The sequence below is a fragment of the Leptopilina heterotoma genome, unplaced genomic scaffold (genome assembly GCF_015476425.1).
Source record: "Leptopilina heterotoma isolate Lh14 unplaced genomic scaffold, ASM1547642v1 Lhet_121, whole genome shotgun sequence".
NCBI classification, from domain to species: domain Eukaryota; kingdom Metazoa; phylum Arthropoda; class Insecta; order Hymenoptera; family Figitidae; genus Leptopilina; species Leptopilina heterotoma.
The window spans coordinates 424087-438934 of NW_025110839.1; the positions used below are offsets into that span (position 1 = coordinate 424087).

General features: G+C 22.6%; 1 protein-coding gene across 3 annotated transcripts in view; it reads left to right on the top strand.

The window, feature by feature from the left end:
• LOC122511099 (phospholipid-transporting ATPase ID) overlaps positions 1-14848 on the top strand; it is a 77792-nt gene that overhangs the window by 28310 nt on the left and 34634 nt on the right. For all 3 annotated transcript variants that reach the window (XM_043626159.1, XM_043626168.1, XM_043626173.1), the window contains exons 2-5: positions 4693-4751; positions 7122-7334; positions 13085-13290; positions 13390-13545. In XM_043626159.1, the coding sequence (XP_043482094.1) occupies positions 4693-4751; positions 7122-7334; positions 13085-13290; positions 13390-13545 (634 nt within the window). The remainder of the gene's footprint in view (positions 1-4692; positions 4752-7121; positions 7335-13084; positions 13291-13389; positions 13546-14848) is intronic.

Below are 14848 nucleotides of genomic sequence, written 5' to 3' on the forward strand. Positions count from 1 at the left end.
TTGTCAATTTGGTTTATAATTTCTTTTTACGAATAGCTGGATAAGTATATTTTATTAGTTCAGATTTATTTTGTGGATTGCAGATTTTTATTTTTAGAGGAGATAAATATTAGGGCAAACGAAAAGTGCCTTTATGCTACAAGTTGTTTAGAATATTTAACAGAAAGTTTTGCTTAATTCACGACTTTTTCATTGTTTGAAATTTCCATAAAAATAAGTAGAAAAATTCATTTTAAATAAAGCAATTAAAAGGAAGCACAGAATCGTTGACCCTCATAGGTTTTTTTTTATTCCATACGGATTCACACTTCGATTTCTGATTAAGAAACCTCGATTATTCCCATTTTATTGGCTTCTTTAACTTCCAAATCTTTCAGTTAATTTATCTTAATTATATAAATAAATTGGCGTATAATTAAATCAAGGTTAACACAGATTCTTACGATTAAGGAAACAGATTATAAAAAGTTAACATATGGTTAAAAAAATACCATTAAATGTAGTTTCTTTATTATTTTTAATGACAACAATTATTTTTTAATGTACCATTTAAAAATACTCCGGCTCTTAGTAAAATAATTTGTGTAAAATTTATGAATGAGCAAAATGACGTGATTATTTTTGCATTTTACTCATCTCTATAAATATAAAAGTGAGTGATTTTAAGATATAATTGTTTTTTTTTCTTGGGTCAGTGCACGAAAAGTATAAATAAATATAGAACGTTCGAAAAAAACAAAGAAAAAGATTTAAAACACGTCTGTATTATTACTTTCATGTAATATTTTTATAATACTTCAAGTTTGTTTATTTAAGTTTTGAAAAGAGTGAAAAATATTTATCTTTAATGATTATTTTGAAAAACTCAGTAATTTTGTAATGACAGGGCTTGAACTGGGTCCATAAATTTGCTTGAAGTCTGTAAAAGTCAGTTTTTTTTTGTAAAAAAAAAAGGTCCGTATCTACTATTTTAGTCAAATTTTCCAAAAGAATTCAAATATTTAAAAAAAAATTTAATAAAATTCTACGCAAACCTTTAATTATTTTTATAAAATAATATAAATTTAACAGAAATTCAGTTATTTTCAAATTTTTTTATTTTCAAAAATAAAATTTTTACTGGGATTTACTTATTTTCGTAAATAATAAAATTCTTCTTAGGGTTTCAATTATTTTCATAAATAATAGAACTCATTGCGGAATTTCAATTATTTTCAATACAATTTTAATCGAATTTCTCAAAAAATGTAATTATTCAATAAATTGTTTTTTTTTTGTATTTAAATAATTGAATTCTAGTAGAATTTTCTAATAAAAATTGATTTTCATTTTATAAAAATGAATTTCAGTTAAAATTTTAGATTATAATTAAATATTAAAAGCATTAGAGTGTGGATTTTTAGAAATAATTGAATTTTGCAGAGGTTTCAAATTAAAATCTTTGAAAATCTGAATTTTTTTAATTTTTATTTTTTAACTATAATAATTCTGTAGAATTAATTTTTTTGAGAAATTTTTCACAAATAATAAAACTCATCGCAGAATTTCAATTATTTTTTTACACAATTTTAATCGAATTTCTAAGAAAATGTAATTATTCTTAAATATTTTATTTAATTTATTTTATTTCAATTATTTTTTATACAATTTTAATCGAATTCCTAGAAAAATTTAATTATTCTTAAATATTTTATTGAAATTCGTGAAAAGAATTAAATTATTTAAAAATTTGTTGATAAAATTCTTCATGAGAATTTAATTTAAAGAAACTTTCAATTATTCAATAAGTTATTAATTTTTGTATTTAAACAATTTCATTCTCGTTGAATTAATAATTGAATATTAAAAGCATCATAGCGTGAATTTTTAGAAAAAATTTAATTGAATTTATTTTTTAAATTCAGATATTATATTTTTTAATAATAAAGAATAATTAATAAGAGGCTTCGTACTCGATAATTAATTTTAAAAAAGTAGCAAAAAGTTGGACAGAAAAAAGTAGTAAAAAAGTAACTATCGATAAATTAAATTTAACCGTCTATTTATTTTGTCTACAGAAATTAAAATATTTCAAATGATTTCAAGTTAACGCATTTTTGAAATTTAACTATTTCTAAAAATTACAAAAGTAATTCTTTCAAAATTCATTCATTTTTTTGTTGTAATTTATAAATAAACTTATTCAAAACTTTAATCACTTTATTTTATTCAATTCTAAATCAATTCTTATTAGAAATTTCTACGAGAATTCATTTATTTAAATGCAAAAATAAATAATTTATTCAATATAATTGAATATTAATTAAATTTGAATTCTTATAAAGAATTTTATCAATATTTTTAAAAATAATTGAATTTTTACGAAGAATTGCACTAAAATTTTTAATAATATTAAATTCATTCAAGAAATGTAATTAAAAATGAATTTAAAATAATTATTACACTCTAAGAAGCAAATTAATTATATTAAATTTTTTTAAATAATTGAATTTTTTCGAAGAATTTTATTCAAATTTTTAAGAATAATTGTGTTTTTAGCGGAATTAATTTAAAATTATATTAAAAATAATTGAAATCCTGCGATGAGTTTTATTATTTATGAAAATAATTGAATTCTTTCAAAAAATTTTATTAAAATTATATTGAAAAGAATTTAATTATTATAAAGAATTTCATTAACATTTTTTAAATTAATTGAATTCTTTCAAAGAATTTTATTAACATTTTTTAAATTAATTAAATTCTTTCAAAGAATTTTATTAAAATTTTTAAGAATATTTGCGTTTTTAGCGGAATTAATTTAAAATTATATTAAAAATAATTGAAATCCTGCGATGAGTTTTATTATTTATGAAAATAATTGAATTCTTTCAAAAAATTTTATTAAAATTATATTGAAAAGAATTTAATTATTATAAAGAATTTCATTAACATTTTTTAAATTAATTGAATTCTTTCAAAGAATTTTATTAACATTTTTTAAATTAATTAAATTCTTTCAAAGAATTTTATTAAAATTTTTAAGAATATTTGCGTTTTTAGCGGAATTAATTTAAAATTATATTAAAAATAATTGAAATCCTGCGATGAGTTTTAATATTTATAAAAATAATTGAATTCTTTCAAAAAATTTTATTAAAATTATATTGAAAAGAATTTAATTATTATAAAGAATTTCATTAACATTTTTTAAATTAATTGAATTCTTTCAAAGAATTTTATTAACATTTTTTAAATTAATTAAATTCTTTCAAAGAATTTTATTAAAATTTTTAAGAATATTTGCGTTTTTAGCGGAATTAATTTAAAATTATATTAAAAATAATTGAAATCCTGCGATGAGTTTTAATATTTATAAAAATAATTGAATTCTTGCAACGATTTATTATTAAAATTTTAAAAAATAATTGTATTCCTAAGAAGAATTTTATTATTTTTAAAAATAATTTATTCATTTATTTAGAATTAAATTTTTTCGAAAAATATTAGGAAAATTATGTTTCAAATAATTGAATGTTTGCGAAAAATTTTATAAACTTTTTTTTTAAATTATTCAATTCTTTTTGAAAATTTTTTATTAAAATAGTAGATATTGAAAATCATTGAATTACCAAAAATTTGTAGAAATAATTGAATCGTGTTAAAGAATGGTATTAATTAAATAATTTTTTTATTTCAACTGTTAACAAATTTTTAAGTAAGGTAAATTCTCAATCATGGAAAAAAGTAGTTTTTAGTGTAACAAATAAAAAAAAGTATCTAAATAGTATAGCAAATCGTAAAAAAAGTAGTAAATAGTAGGTTTTGTAGATGAGTGCGAGGCCTGCGGGTCAATTAAAATTTACGCTAATTTATAAAATTCCCCGAAGAGCCAAAATAAATATTCGTTTTAAATACAAGTTTAGAATTTTTTTTTCAAATTCCAAAATGAAATTTCATTGAAATATTTATAAGAAAAAAAAAATCCGTGTTCTCGAGATGGTTACAAATTAATATCATCACACTTTATTATATGCAAAAAGGTAAAAGGCGATATCGATGGAGGTGAAAAATCAAATGGCACATCGAAATCAGAAAGCAATCTTGAAATATTGGAGAACGATAGTGGAACACGTAAGAAAAAGCGAAAACGACGGAAATTTAAAAAGAAACATTTATCACAACCGGCGAGTAGTCATATGGTCTTAAATTTACCCTCATCATCAACGGAAATTGAAACTGCTGACGAGTGCTCCAAGAGAGGTTCATTGAGTAGTCTCGGTGGTGCGAGTAGTAGGCACACAACTCTACGTGAATCATTACTCACAGTTTTGGGAAAATTGGTTGTTTGGAAAGGAACGCGATATAGACCGACACCAACGCCTTCATCATCGGCACCACCAAATTCACCTCCGGCCACCGAATGTATCGGTCGAACAACCTTTTTTTCCAGTGGTGAGTCCATTGCAAAGGGGAAAAAAACTTCTTTTGTTTATTTCAGTTATTATAAAAATTAAATATAATAATAATAATAAACAATCTATATTTTTTGTTATAATAGTATATTGTGGATGATTCGATCAGATTGAGTTGATAATAATTTACTAGGATTTTTAATTACCAAAAGTCATCGCTTAACATAATGTGTCAAGAGATTATTTTTAATAAACACAAAAAAGCGTATTTTTTAACATGTTTTTTTTTTATTTACAGAGACAGAAAGGCGAATTCGAGCAAATAATCGCGAGTACAATTCACAATTCAACTATGCGGTATGTACTCAAAATACTTTGAATCCCTAAAGTTGGCGTCGAGACTAAACGTAAAAAAATATTGTTTTTGGTTAAGATAATAAGGCAATGGCCCTGGTGGCATGTGGACTAACTAACAAATTAAAAACAAAAAGTCCAAACCAAAAAATCCAAAGTAAATGAAATCCAAAAATGTAAAAAAAAAAAAAATAGTTTCACTTTGAACTTTGAATGAAATTGTCCTTTTTTTGAGTTGTTCATTTCGATGAATGTGAATCAAAAGTAGGTAAACTTAACATTTTATATTTTTAAAATTAATTAAATTAATCAGGTATTGTATTTAATTGGAATTACATATTTTATATTGAAAAAACAATTGAATTTTTTATAAATAATTTTATAAATTATTATAATTATTATAAATAATTTTATGAAAATTTGTTGAAAATAAATTGTATTTCTTGGAATAATTGTTTTAAAATTTTTTTGTACTTTGGATTTTTTTCTTGGATTTTTCGATCTGGATTTTTTGGATTGGATTTTTTGTCCTGAAATCTCCACCAGGATCCTTGAATTGTAAATAAAATTTAGTCCTTGTGGATATTTTTCGTATTTTCGCTGTCATGTCAGGGTGTCTACTACATAACCAGGAAAAACCGGGAATAAGCCAGGAATTTTATGTAAAACCGAGAATTTTTTCACCAAATTAAAAAAACTTTTATTATTTTAATTTGATATTTCTACTGTTCTCTAAATTTGAATTATTTAAATATAATTAATTTGATAGTAAAAAAATCAGTCACGGATTCAAATATAGTTAGTAAATAAATTTTTAAAAAATGATCGAATTACTAGAAATTTTGTGAAATTCAACTGAAAATAATTAAATTTGTTAAAGAATTTCATTAAAAACTTTTTAACAAATCGAATTTTCAAAGTATTTTTATTTAATAACTGATAAATAATTGAATTTTATAAAGAGTCACATTCTAATATATTCATGTTTCTTAGTGCGAAAAATAATAATTAAAATTTTTATTAGTTAATTTAAAAAAAGATACACACTTAACATTTTTTAATAAAATTGAATTTTCGCAAAGTTTTATTGAAAATTGTAAAAAATAAGATTCTTGAAATTTTCCAATTCTATTGATTCAAGATAATTGAATTTTTATAAACAAATAATTGAAAATTTTTGAAATAATTGAAATTTCTTTACATTCTATTAAAAATAATTAAATTTTGTTAAAGAATTTTATTTAAATTTTTCGAAAATAAACAAGGGAAGTTAGTCATTGTAATAAATAGTAAAACTCATTGCAGAATATCAATTATTCTTTAATACAATTTTAATTAAATTCTTCGAAAATGTAATTATTCTTAAAAATTTTATTAAACTTCGTCGAAATAATTGAATTATTTCTAGAAACTGTAAAAAAATTCTTCTCAAGAATCCAATTATTTCCAAAAATAGCAAAATTCATCACAAAAATTCAATTATTTTCATAAATTTCCATAAAATTCTAAAAAACAATTCAATTATTTTAAAAAGTAAAATTCATTGCAAAATTCAATTATTTTGATAAATAAGAATATTCATCGCAAGAATTCAATTACTTTCAAAATTATTAAAGTTGTTCGTAGAAATTCAATTATTTTCAAAATTTTTTTTTTAAAAATTGTCAATATTTCAATTATTTTTATAAATAAATAGCAAAATTCTTTGACAAAATTCAATTATTGTAAGGAATTTTAATAAAATTCATTGCAAAATTTAGAATTTCAATTATTTTTAATACAATTTTAATTAAATTCTTCGAAAAATGTAATTATTCTTAAAAATTTTATGAAAATTCGTCGAAAGAATTCAATTATTTCTAGAAACTGTTAAAAAAATTCTTTTTAAGAATTCCATTACTTCCAGATTTAAATATAGCAAAATTCTTCAGATTTACTAAATTCTTTTGAATATTATTTTTAAAAAAATTTTTCACATGAATTCAATTATTTTCATAAATTTCCATAAAATTCTAAAAAAATAATTCAATTATTTGCAAAAGTAATAAATTTCTTCGCAGAAATTCAATTATGTTTAAAAACTTTTTTTTAATTCTCAAAATTTCAATTATCTTTATAAATAATTAAATAAAATAAAAATTTTTTGAAGCCATTTGTAGATTTATTTATGTTCGAAATGAAATAAATTTAAATTTGATGAGAAAAAAAAACGGGAAAAATTAGGACAAAGCCGGGAATTTTGTTGAACGAAAATAGTTGACACCCTGCATGTATACGATTGACCTATAAAATTTAATAATACATAATACATTCATGCTTGAGCTAAACTAATAAATTTTCTATTATTTAACTAAATTTGTGTTATATTTTCAGAACAATTACATCAAAACGTCCAAGTATTCGGTTCTGACGTTCCTGCCATTGAATTTGTTTGAGCAATTTCAAAGGCTCGCCAATTTTTACTTCCTATGTCTGCTGGTGCTTCAGATGATCCCCGCTATATCTTCTCTAACCCCAATCACCACAGCCATACCTCTTATTGGGGTACTCACGCTCACTGCCGTCAAAGATGCCTACGATGATTTTGTAAGTATTTTTTTTCGATTAATTTGTTTTCTCTAATTTTTTATAAATTTCTTTCTTCTTCTATATTTCTTCAGGGTTGCCACATGTCAGAGAATTCAGGGAAAAGTCAGAGAAAGTAGAATTGGTCAAGGAAAAGTCAGGGATTTTTATTAAAAGTACTGGAAAAAATTAAATGTTTAGAATTTATAAGAAAATTCTCAATTTTTGTGTCTTTTTTGTTTGCCTCATAAACTATGAAATTTACCAAAAATTCTAAAAAAAACTTTCAATTTTTTCTATTTCTGACAATAATTTCTTATTAAAATTAAAATAAATCTTAATTGTATTGAAGAACTGTCATAAAGTTATTACTTATAAATCATTTAAGGAATAATTTTATTATTTTTGAAACTAATTGAATGTTTGTGATGAATATTGTTATTTATAAATGACAATATTCATCACAAGAATTCAATTATTTTCAAAGTTAATAAAATTCTTCGCAAAAATTAAATTATTTTCAAAAATTTTTTTAAAAATTCTCTTTAATATTTTAATTATCTTTATAAATAGCAAAATTTTTCGCCGAAATTCAATTATATTCAGAAATTGAAATAAAATTCATTACAAAACTCAATTATTTTCAAAATAACAATATTCATCACAAGAAATAAATTATTTTCAAAATTAATCAAATTCTTGGCAGAAATTCAATTACTTTCAAAATTTTTGGAAAATTCTCTTTAATATTTCAATTATCTTTATAAATAACAAAATTCTTCGCCGAAATTTAATTATATTCAGGAATTTAAATAAAATTCATTGAAAAATCCAATTATTTTTATAAATGACAATATTCATCACAAGAAATAAATTATTTTCAAAGTTAATAAAATTCTTGGCAGAAATTCAATTACTTTCAAAAATTTTTTTAAATAATTCTCGTCTATATTTCAATTATTTTTATAAATAGCAAAATTCTTCGCCTAAATTCAATTATATTCAGAAGTTTAAATAAAATTCATTGCAAAATCCAATTATTTTCATAAATAACAATATTCATCACAAGAAATAAATTATTTTCAAAATTAATAAAATTCTTCGCAGAAATTCAATTATTTTCGAAAAATCTAAAAAAAATTGTTATCAACATTTCAATTATCTTTATAAATAGCAAAAGTCTTCGCCTAAATTCAATTATATTCAGAAGCTTAAATAAAATTCATTGCAAAATTCAATTATTTTCATAAATAACAATATTCATCACAAGAAATAAATTATTTTCAAAATTAATCAAATTCTTTGCAGAAATTCAATTATTTTCGAAAATAATAGTATAGTCATGTGAAGTTAGCACCACTTTTTCAAAAAATTAAAAAAATTACATGAGTTCTGGGTTCCTTAGCAATAGTTCTGTAGTTCTATAATAATTTTTTCAATAGTTCTGGCAATTAACACTAAAAAAAAATAATATGAAAAAATTAGATGCTAATTTCACGTAGCACTACAATTTTTGCAAAAAAGAGTTCTGACATGGTATTTTGATAGCAAATCAAGAGTTCTAGAGTTCTCTCATAAAAAAATTAATAGTTCCGTAAAATACTAAAAACTACAGAACTTTGAAAAATTACAAAAAATACTTTTTTGCAAAAAATGAATTATTTTTGAGTTCTGAGCAGAGTTCTGGTATCTGTAATGAGAGTTCTGCACATAATCCCAATAAAATTTTTTTCTAACCTTAAAATACTAAAAACTACAGAACTTTGAAAAAATTGAAAAAAAACAATTCTTTTTGAGTTCTGAGCAGAGTTCTGGTATCTGTAATGAGAGTTCTGCACATAATCCCAATAAAATTTTTTTCTAAAATTAAAATACTAAAAACTACAGAACTTTGAAAAATTACAAAAAAACTTTTCTGCAAAAAATTAATTCTTCTTGAGTTCTGAGCAGAGTTCTGGTATCTGTTATGAGAGTTCTGCACATAATCCCAATAAAATTTTTTTCTAAACTTAAAACACTAAAAACTACAGAACTTTAAAAAATTGAAAAAAAACAATTCTTTTTGAGTTCTGAGCAGAGTTCTGGTATCTGTAATGAGAGTTCTGCACATAATCCCAATAAATTTTTTTTCTAAACTTAAAATACTAAAAACTACAGAACTTTGAAAAATTACAAAAAAAAACTTTTTTGCAAAAAATTGAATCTTTTTGAGTTCTGAGCAGAGTTCTGTTAGCCCCCGATAGTGTTCGACAAAAAACCTTTAGTCATGTAAAGTTCTCACTACTTTTTTGAAAAATCAAAAATTTTACTAGAGTTCTGGTCACTTTAGCAATAGTTCTAGAGTTCTCTAACGATTATTTAAATAGTTCTGATGATTAACAATAAAAAAAGCGACAATGATTTTTGCAAAAAAGAATTTTGACCTAATATTCTGAAAGAGAATAAGGAGTTTTAGAGTTCTCTACCAAAAAAACAACAGTTCTGCAAAATTTCAAAAGTTATTAACAAATTAAAAAAAGTTATTAAAATAATATTTTGCGAGTTCTGAATATAGTTCTGGCATCGTTGCGAAGAGTTCTATAAGTATATCTAATGACATTTTGTTCTAAATACAAAATCAAAAAAGTTCCAGGACTTTGAAACTTTCAAAAAATTTCAAAATTTAGAGTTCTGAGAGTTTTTAATAGAGTTCTAACATCATTGCGAAGAGTTCTAGAAGCAATTCTAATGACTTTTTTCTCTAAGCCTAAAATCCAAAAAATTACAGGACTATAAAAATTTCAAAAATTAAAAATTTAGAGTTCTGAGAGTTCTTATTAGAGTTCTGTCATCGCTGCGAAGAGTTCTATAAGTATATCTAATGACATTTTGTTCTAAATCCAAAATCAAAAAAATTACGGGACTTTAAAATTTTCTAAAATTTAAAAAATTTTCAAATTTAGAGTTCTAAGAGTTCTGGCATCGTCATAAAGAGTTCTATAAGTATTTCTAATGACATTTTGTTTTAAATCTAAAATCAAAAATGTTAAAGAACTTAAATATTCTCAAAAAATTTCAAAATTCTAAAATTCCGAGTTCTGGCATCATTGCGAAGAGTTAAATGGGATTTATACCAAATGAAATTTATGTCAAGTAAATTTTATGGCAAATGATATTTATGTCAAATGGATTTTGTGTCAAATGAGAATTACGTTAAATGACATTTATGCCAAATGAAATAATGTCAAATGAATTTTATAACAAATTAAATTTACGTTAAATGAATTTTATGCCAAAGAAATTTATGTTAAAAGAAATTTATATTACCTACATAACTTTTATGTCAAATGGGAATTAAGTTATCTGAGATTTGTAACATAATATTTCTGTTAAATGAAGAGTATGACAAATGATATTTATGTTACATAGTTTTTGTGTGCAATGAAATTTATGACAAATAATGTTCATATTATGTGAATTTTAGGTTAATTAGTTTTATATCAAATAACTATTTGGTCAAAAAAGATTTCGGGAATAATCATGCGCCTCATATTAAAAGAGGAAATTTTTTAAAGTTCTGTAGTTTTTAGTATTTTAAGTTAAAAAAATTTTTTATTGGGATAAATGCAGAACTCTCATTACAGAAACCAGAACTCTGCTCAGAACTCAAAAAGATTCAATTATTTTTGTAATTTTTCAAAGTTCTGTAGTTTTTAGTATTTTAAGTTTAGAAAAAAAATTTATTGGGATTATGTGCAGAACTCTCATTACAGATACCAGAACTCTGCTTAGAACTCAAGAAGAATTAATTTTTTGCCGAAAAGTTTTTTTGTAATTTTTCAAAGTTCTGTAGTTTTTAGTATTTTAAGGTTAGAAAAAAATTTTATTGGGATTATGTGCAGAACTCTCATTACAGATACCAGAACTCTGCTCAGAACTCAAAAAGAATTCCTTCTTTGCAAAAAAGTATTTTTTGTAATTTTTCAAAGTTCTGTAGTTTTTAGTATTTTACGGAACTATTAATTTTTTTATGAGAGAACTCTAGAACTCTTGATTTGCTATCAAAATACCATTCAGAACTCTTTTTTGTGAAAATTGTAGTGCTACGCGAAATTAGCACCTAATTTTTTTAATTAATATTATTATTATTTTATTTATTTTTTTTTTTTTTTAATTTTTTTAATTTTTATTTTTTTTTTTTTTTTTTTTTTTTTTTTTAGTGTCAATTGACAGAACTATTGAAAAAATTATTATAGAACTACAGAACTATTGCTAAAGAACCCAGAACTCATGTGATTTTTTTAATTTTTTGAAAAAGTGGCGCTAACTTCACATGACTTAATAGTATTCATCACAAAACTTTAATTATTTTCAAAAATTTGTCTAAATTCAATGATTTTTAATATTCTATTGTTTTAATAAAATTTCCCAAAAGAATTCAATTATTTTATAAATGTTGACAAAATTCTACATGAATATTCAATTATTTTCTAAAATAATGATAATTTCACAGGAATTCCATTATTAAAAATAGAATTTGCATAAATTTTTTCAAAAAAAGTCAGTTGTTTGAGATTCTTTTTTTATAAAATTCTTTATGAGAATTTAATTTTAAGAAAAATCCAATTATTCAATAAATTATTTATTTTTTTATTTAAATAATTGAATTCTCGTAGAATTTTCTAATAAAGATTGATTTAAAAATTAATTTCAGTTAAAGTTTTAGATAATAATTGAATTTTGGAGAAGTTACTAATAATTGCAATTTTTAGAAATAATTGTATTTTGTAAAAGTATCATATTAAAATCTTTGAAAATCTTAATTTTTCATACTTTTAACAAATAATTCTGTAGAATTAATTTTTTTGAAAAATTTTAATTAATTTTTTTGTAATATTATTTGAAGTTTTCATTTTCTACATATTTTAATGAAGAATTTTCGAATAATCGAAATTTTTTAAAATTGAATTTATTGTAATCAAAATGGATTAAAAAATTCTCAAAAAACTTTTTCGAAAATTATTGAAAATAATTGATTTGAAGAAGAATTTTAGTTAAAAATTCTAGAAAATAATAATTGAATTGAAATGATGAACAGATGGAAATATTTTTGAATCTCTCGGTTATCTTTAATTATTATGAAACATAAATTATTAAAATTATTATTATAATAATATTCTTATAAGTTATTGAATTTCATAAGGTTTGGATTTTTTCTGGAAATCAGGAAAAAGCAAAATTAAATATTTGTCGCAATGGTCGCAACTCATCTGTTCTTTCTTCTTTCTCTTTGTAGCTTAAAAGCAAAAAATTTGTAATTTTTCGAATGAATCACAGTAAATTCAAATTACCACTAAAATAATTAATAAAAATTGATTTTAGTTTTACACAATTAAACAAAAACTTTCAAGGACAACTTCCACTAACCCTGATTAAAAGTTCATGAATGATTAAAGACAGTTTTTAGCCCACGTTTCGTCGGTTAAGGATTTAATAATTGATTAACTTTTAATCGGCGTGGAACGTGTGGTCACTTGTCTTTAATGTCCGACGTTGTAAAATTACTTTGTCAGCTTTACCATTTTTGACAGTGTGTAAAAATAAGACAAATATAACCTTAAAATGATTTTCCTCTACGGTACCTTTCTTTAGTGTATGTTACATTTAGTAAAAAAAAATTACTTTCTAAATTCAGTTACTGATAATTAGTAGAAATATACTGAATCAAATTAGTAAATAGACAGATATTTTTCTCCTTTATTGGCACTTTTACAATTTGTTTCAATTTTCAGCAACGACATAGCAGCGATTCACAAGTTAACAATCGAAAATCACGAACTTTACGAGGCACAAACTTACGTGAGGAAAAATGGTCTCAAGTCCAAGTTGGAGATGTGATTAGAATGGAGAACGATCAATTTGTTGCAGCCGATGTCCTCCTTCTATCAACCAGCGAGCCTAATGGTCTCTGTTACATTGAGACTGCTGAATTGGATGGGTAATGATAATAATTAAATGAATATTTTATTAACAAATGATAATTTATTGAAATAATTTTTTCTCCAAATAAGAGGCAATAATAGAAATAAATTTTTAGGGAGACAAATCTCAAGTGTCGACAGTGTTTAGCCGAAACGTCAGAAATGATGGATAATCATGAATTAATTGGCCAATTTGATGGTGAAATCATTTGTGAAACGCCCAATAATTTGTTGAACAAATTTGATGGCACGCTTTTATGGAGAGGAAAAAAGTAAGTTTTTCTTTTTGGAAAATAATATCAGGATTGCCAAATTTTAGGGAATTATAATAATTATTATTATAAAATTATTAGAGGTGTGCAAAATTCGAATCGAGAGAAAATTCGACTCGAACTGCCAATTCGAAATTCGAAGATTCGAATTTCGAATTGCTCAACTCGACTCGGTTAACTTTCGATTCGAATTGGCAGTTCGAATCGAATTTTCTCTCGATTCGAATCGGCCAATTGATCGAATTGCTCGACTCGACTCGAGTTTCGAATTAATTCGGCCAATTCGAAAATCGAAGTTAGACTTTCGAATTGCTATGTAGTGTATGCAGTATGTTGTGTTTCGAATGGGCCGAATTATTCGAAAATCGAGTCGAGTCGAGCAATTCGAAATTCGAAACTTCGAATTGGCCGATTCGAATCGAGAGAAAATTCGATTCGAACTGCCAATTCGAATCGAAAGTTAACCGAGTCGAGTTGAGCAATTCGAAATTCGAACCTTCGAATTTCGAATTGACTAGTTCGAATCGAATTATCTCCGATTCGCATTTTCTGTTGTCGAGTCGATTAATGTTCGGTTCGACTCGATTAAATGCACACCTCTAATAATTATAAAATTCCATAATTTTGATAAAAGTTGGAAAATTGTTAAAAAATTAAGATTAAGAAATAGAAACTATTTTGCATCTTTTCTGTTTCTCAATTATAATATTGTTCACAAACTCATTGATTTATTTTGGGAAAAAAACATTACATATTCCCGTTTCTTAATATTTTTGTAAGAAAATTTTCAATTTTCATAAGGGAATAATTTACATAATTTCTATTTCTTAATTACAACTGTTTTAATAACATTCAAAGTTTTTTAAAAATAAAGGAAAAAAATGTTTATAATTTCTATTTGTCAATTACTTAATTAATTATTTACGAATTTCTTTAATTGCAAAATTATTCAAAAACATCAGTTACTTATTTTTTAAATAAATCTTTAAATATTATTATTTTTTCATAGGAATTAAGATTTTCAAAAATTTCAAATTCAAACCTTTTTGAAATTAAACAATTTATAATAAATATAAATTTTATAATAATAAAAAATTTATAAAAATAATTGAATAGTTGCGAAGAAATTTATTTAAAAAAATTGTAAATAATTGAATTCTTAATGAAATTTTTATTGAAAATAATAAAAATGTTTGTGTACAATTTTATTAAATGTTTTTTTAGATATAATTGAATTATTTTCGGAAAATTGTATTAAAATAGTAGATTTTGAAAAAGTAGAAAAATTTTCATAAAATTACTA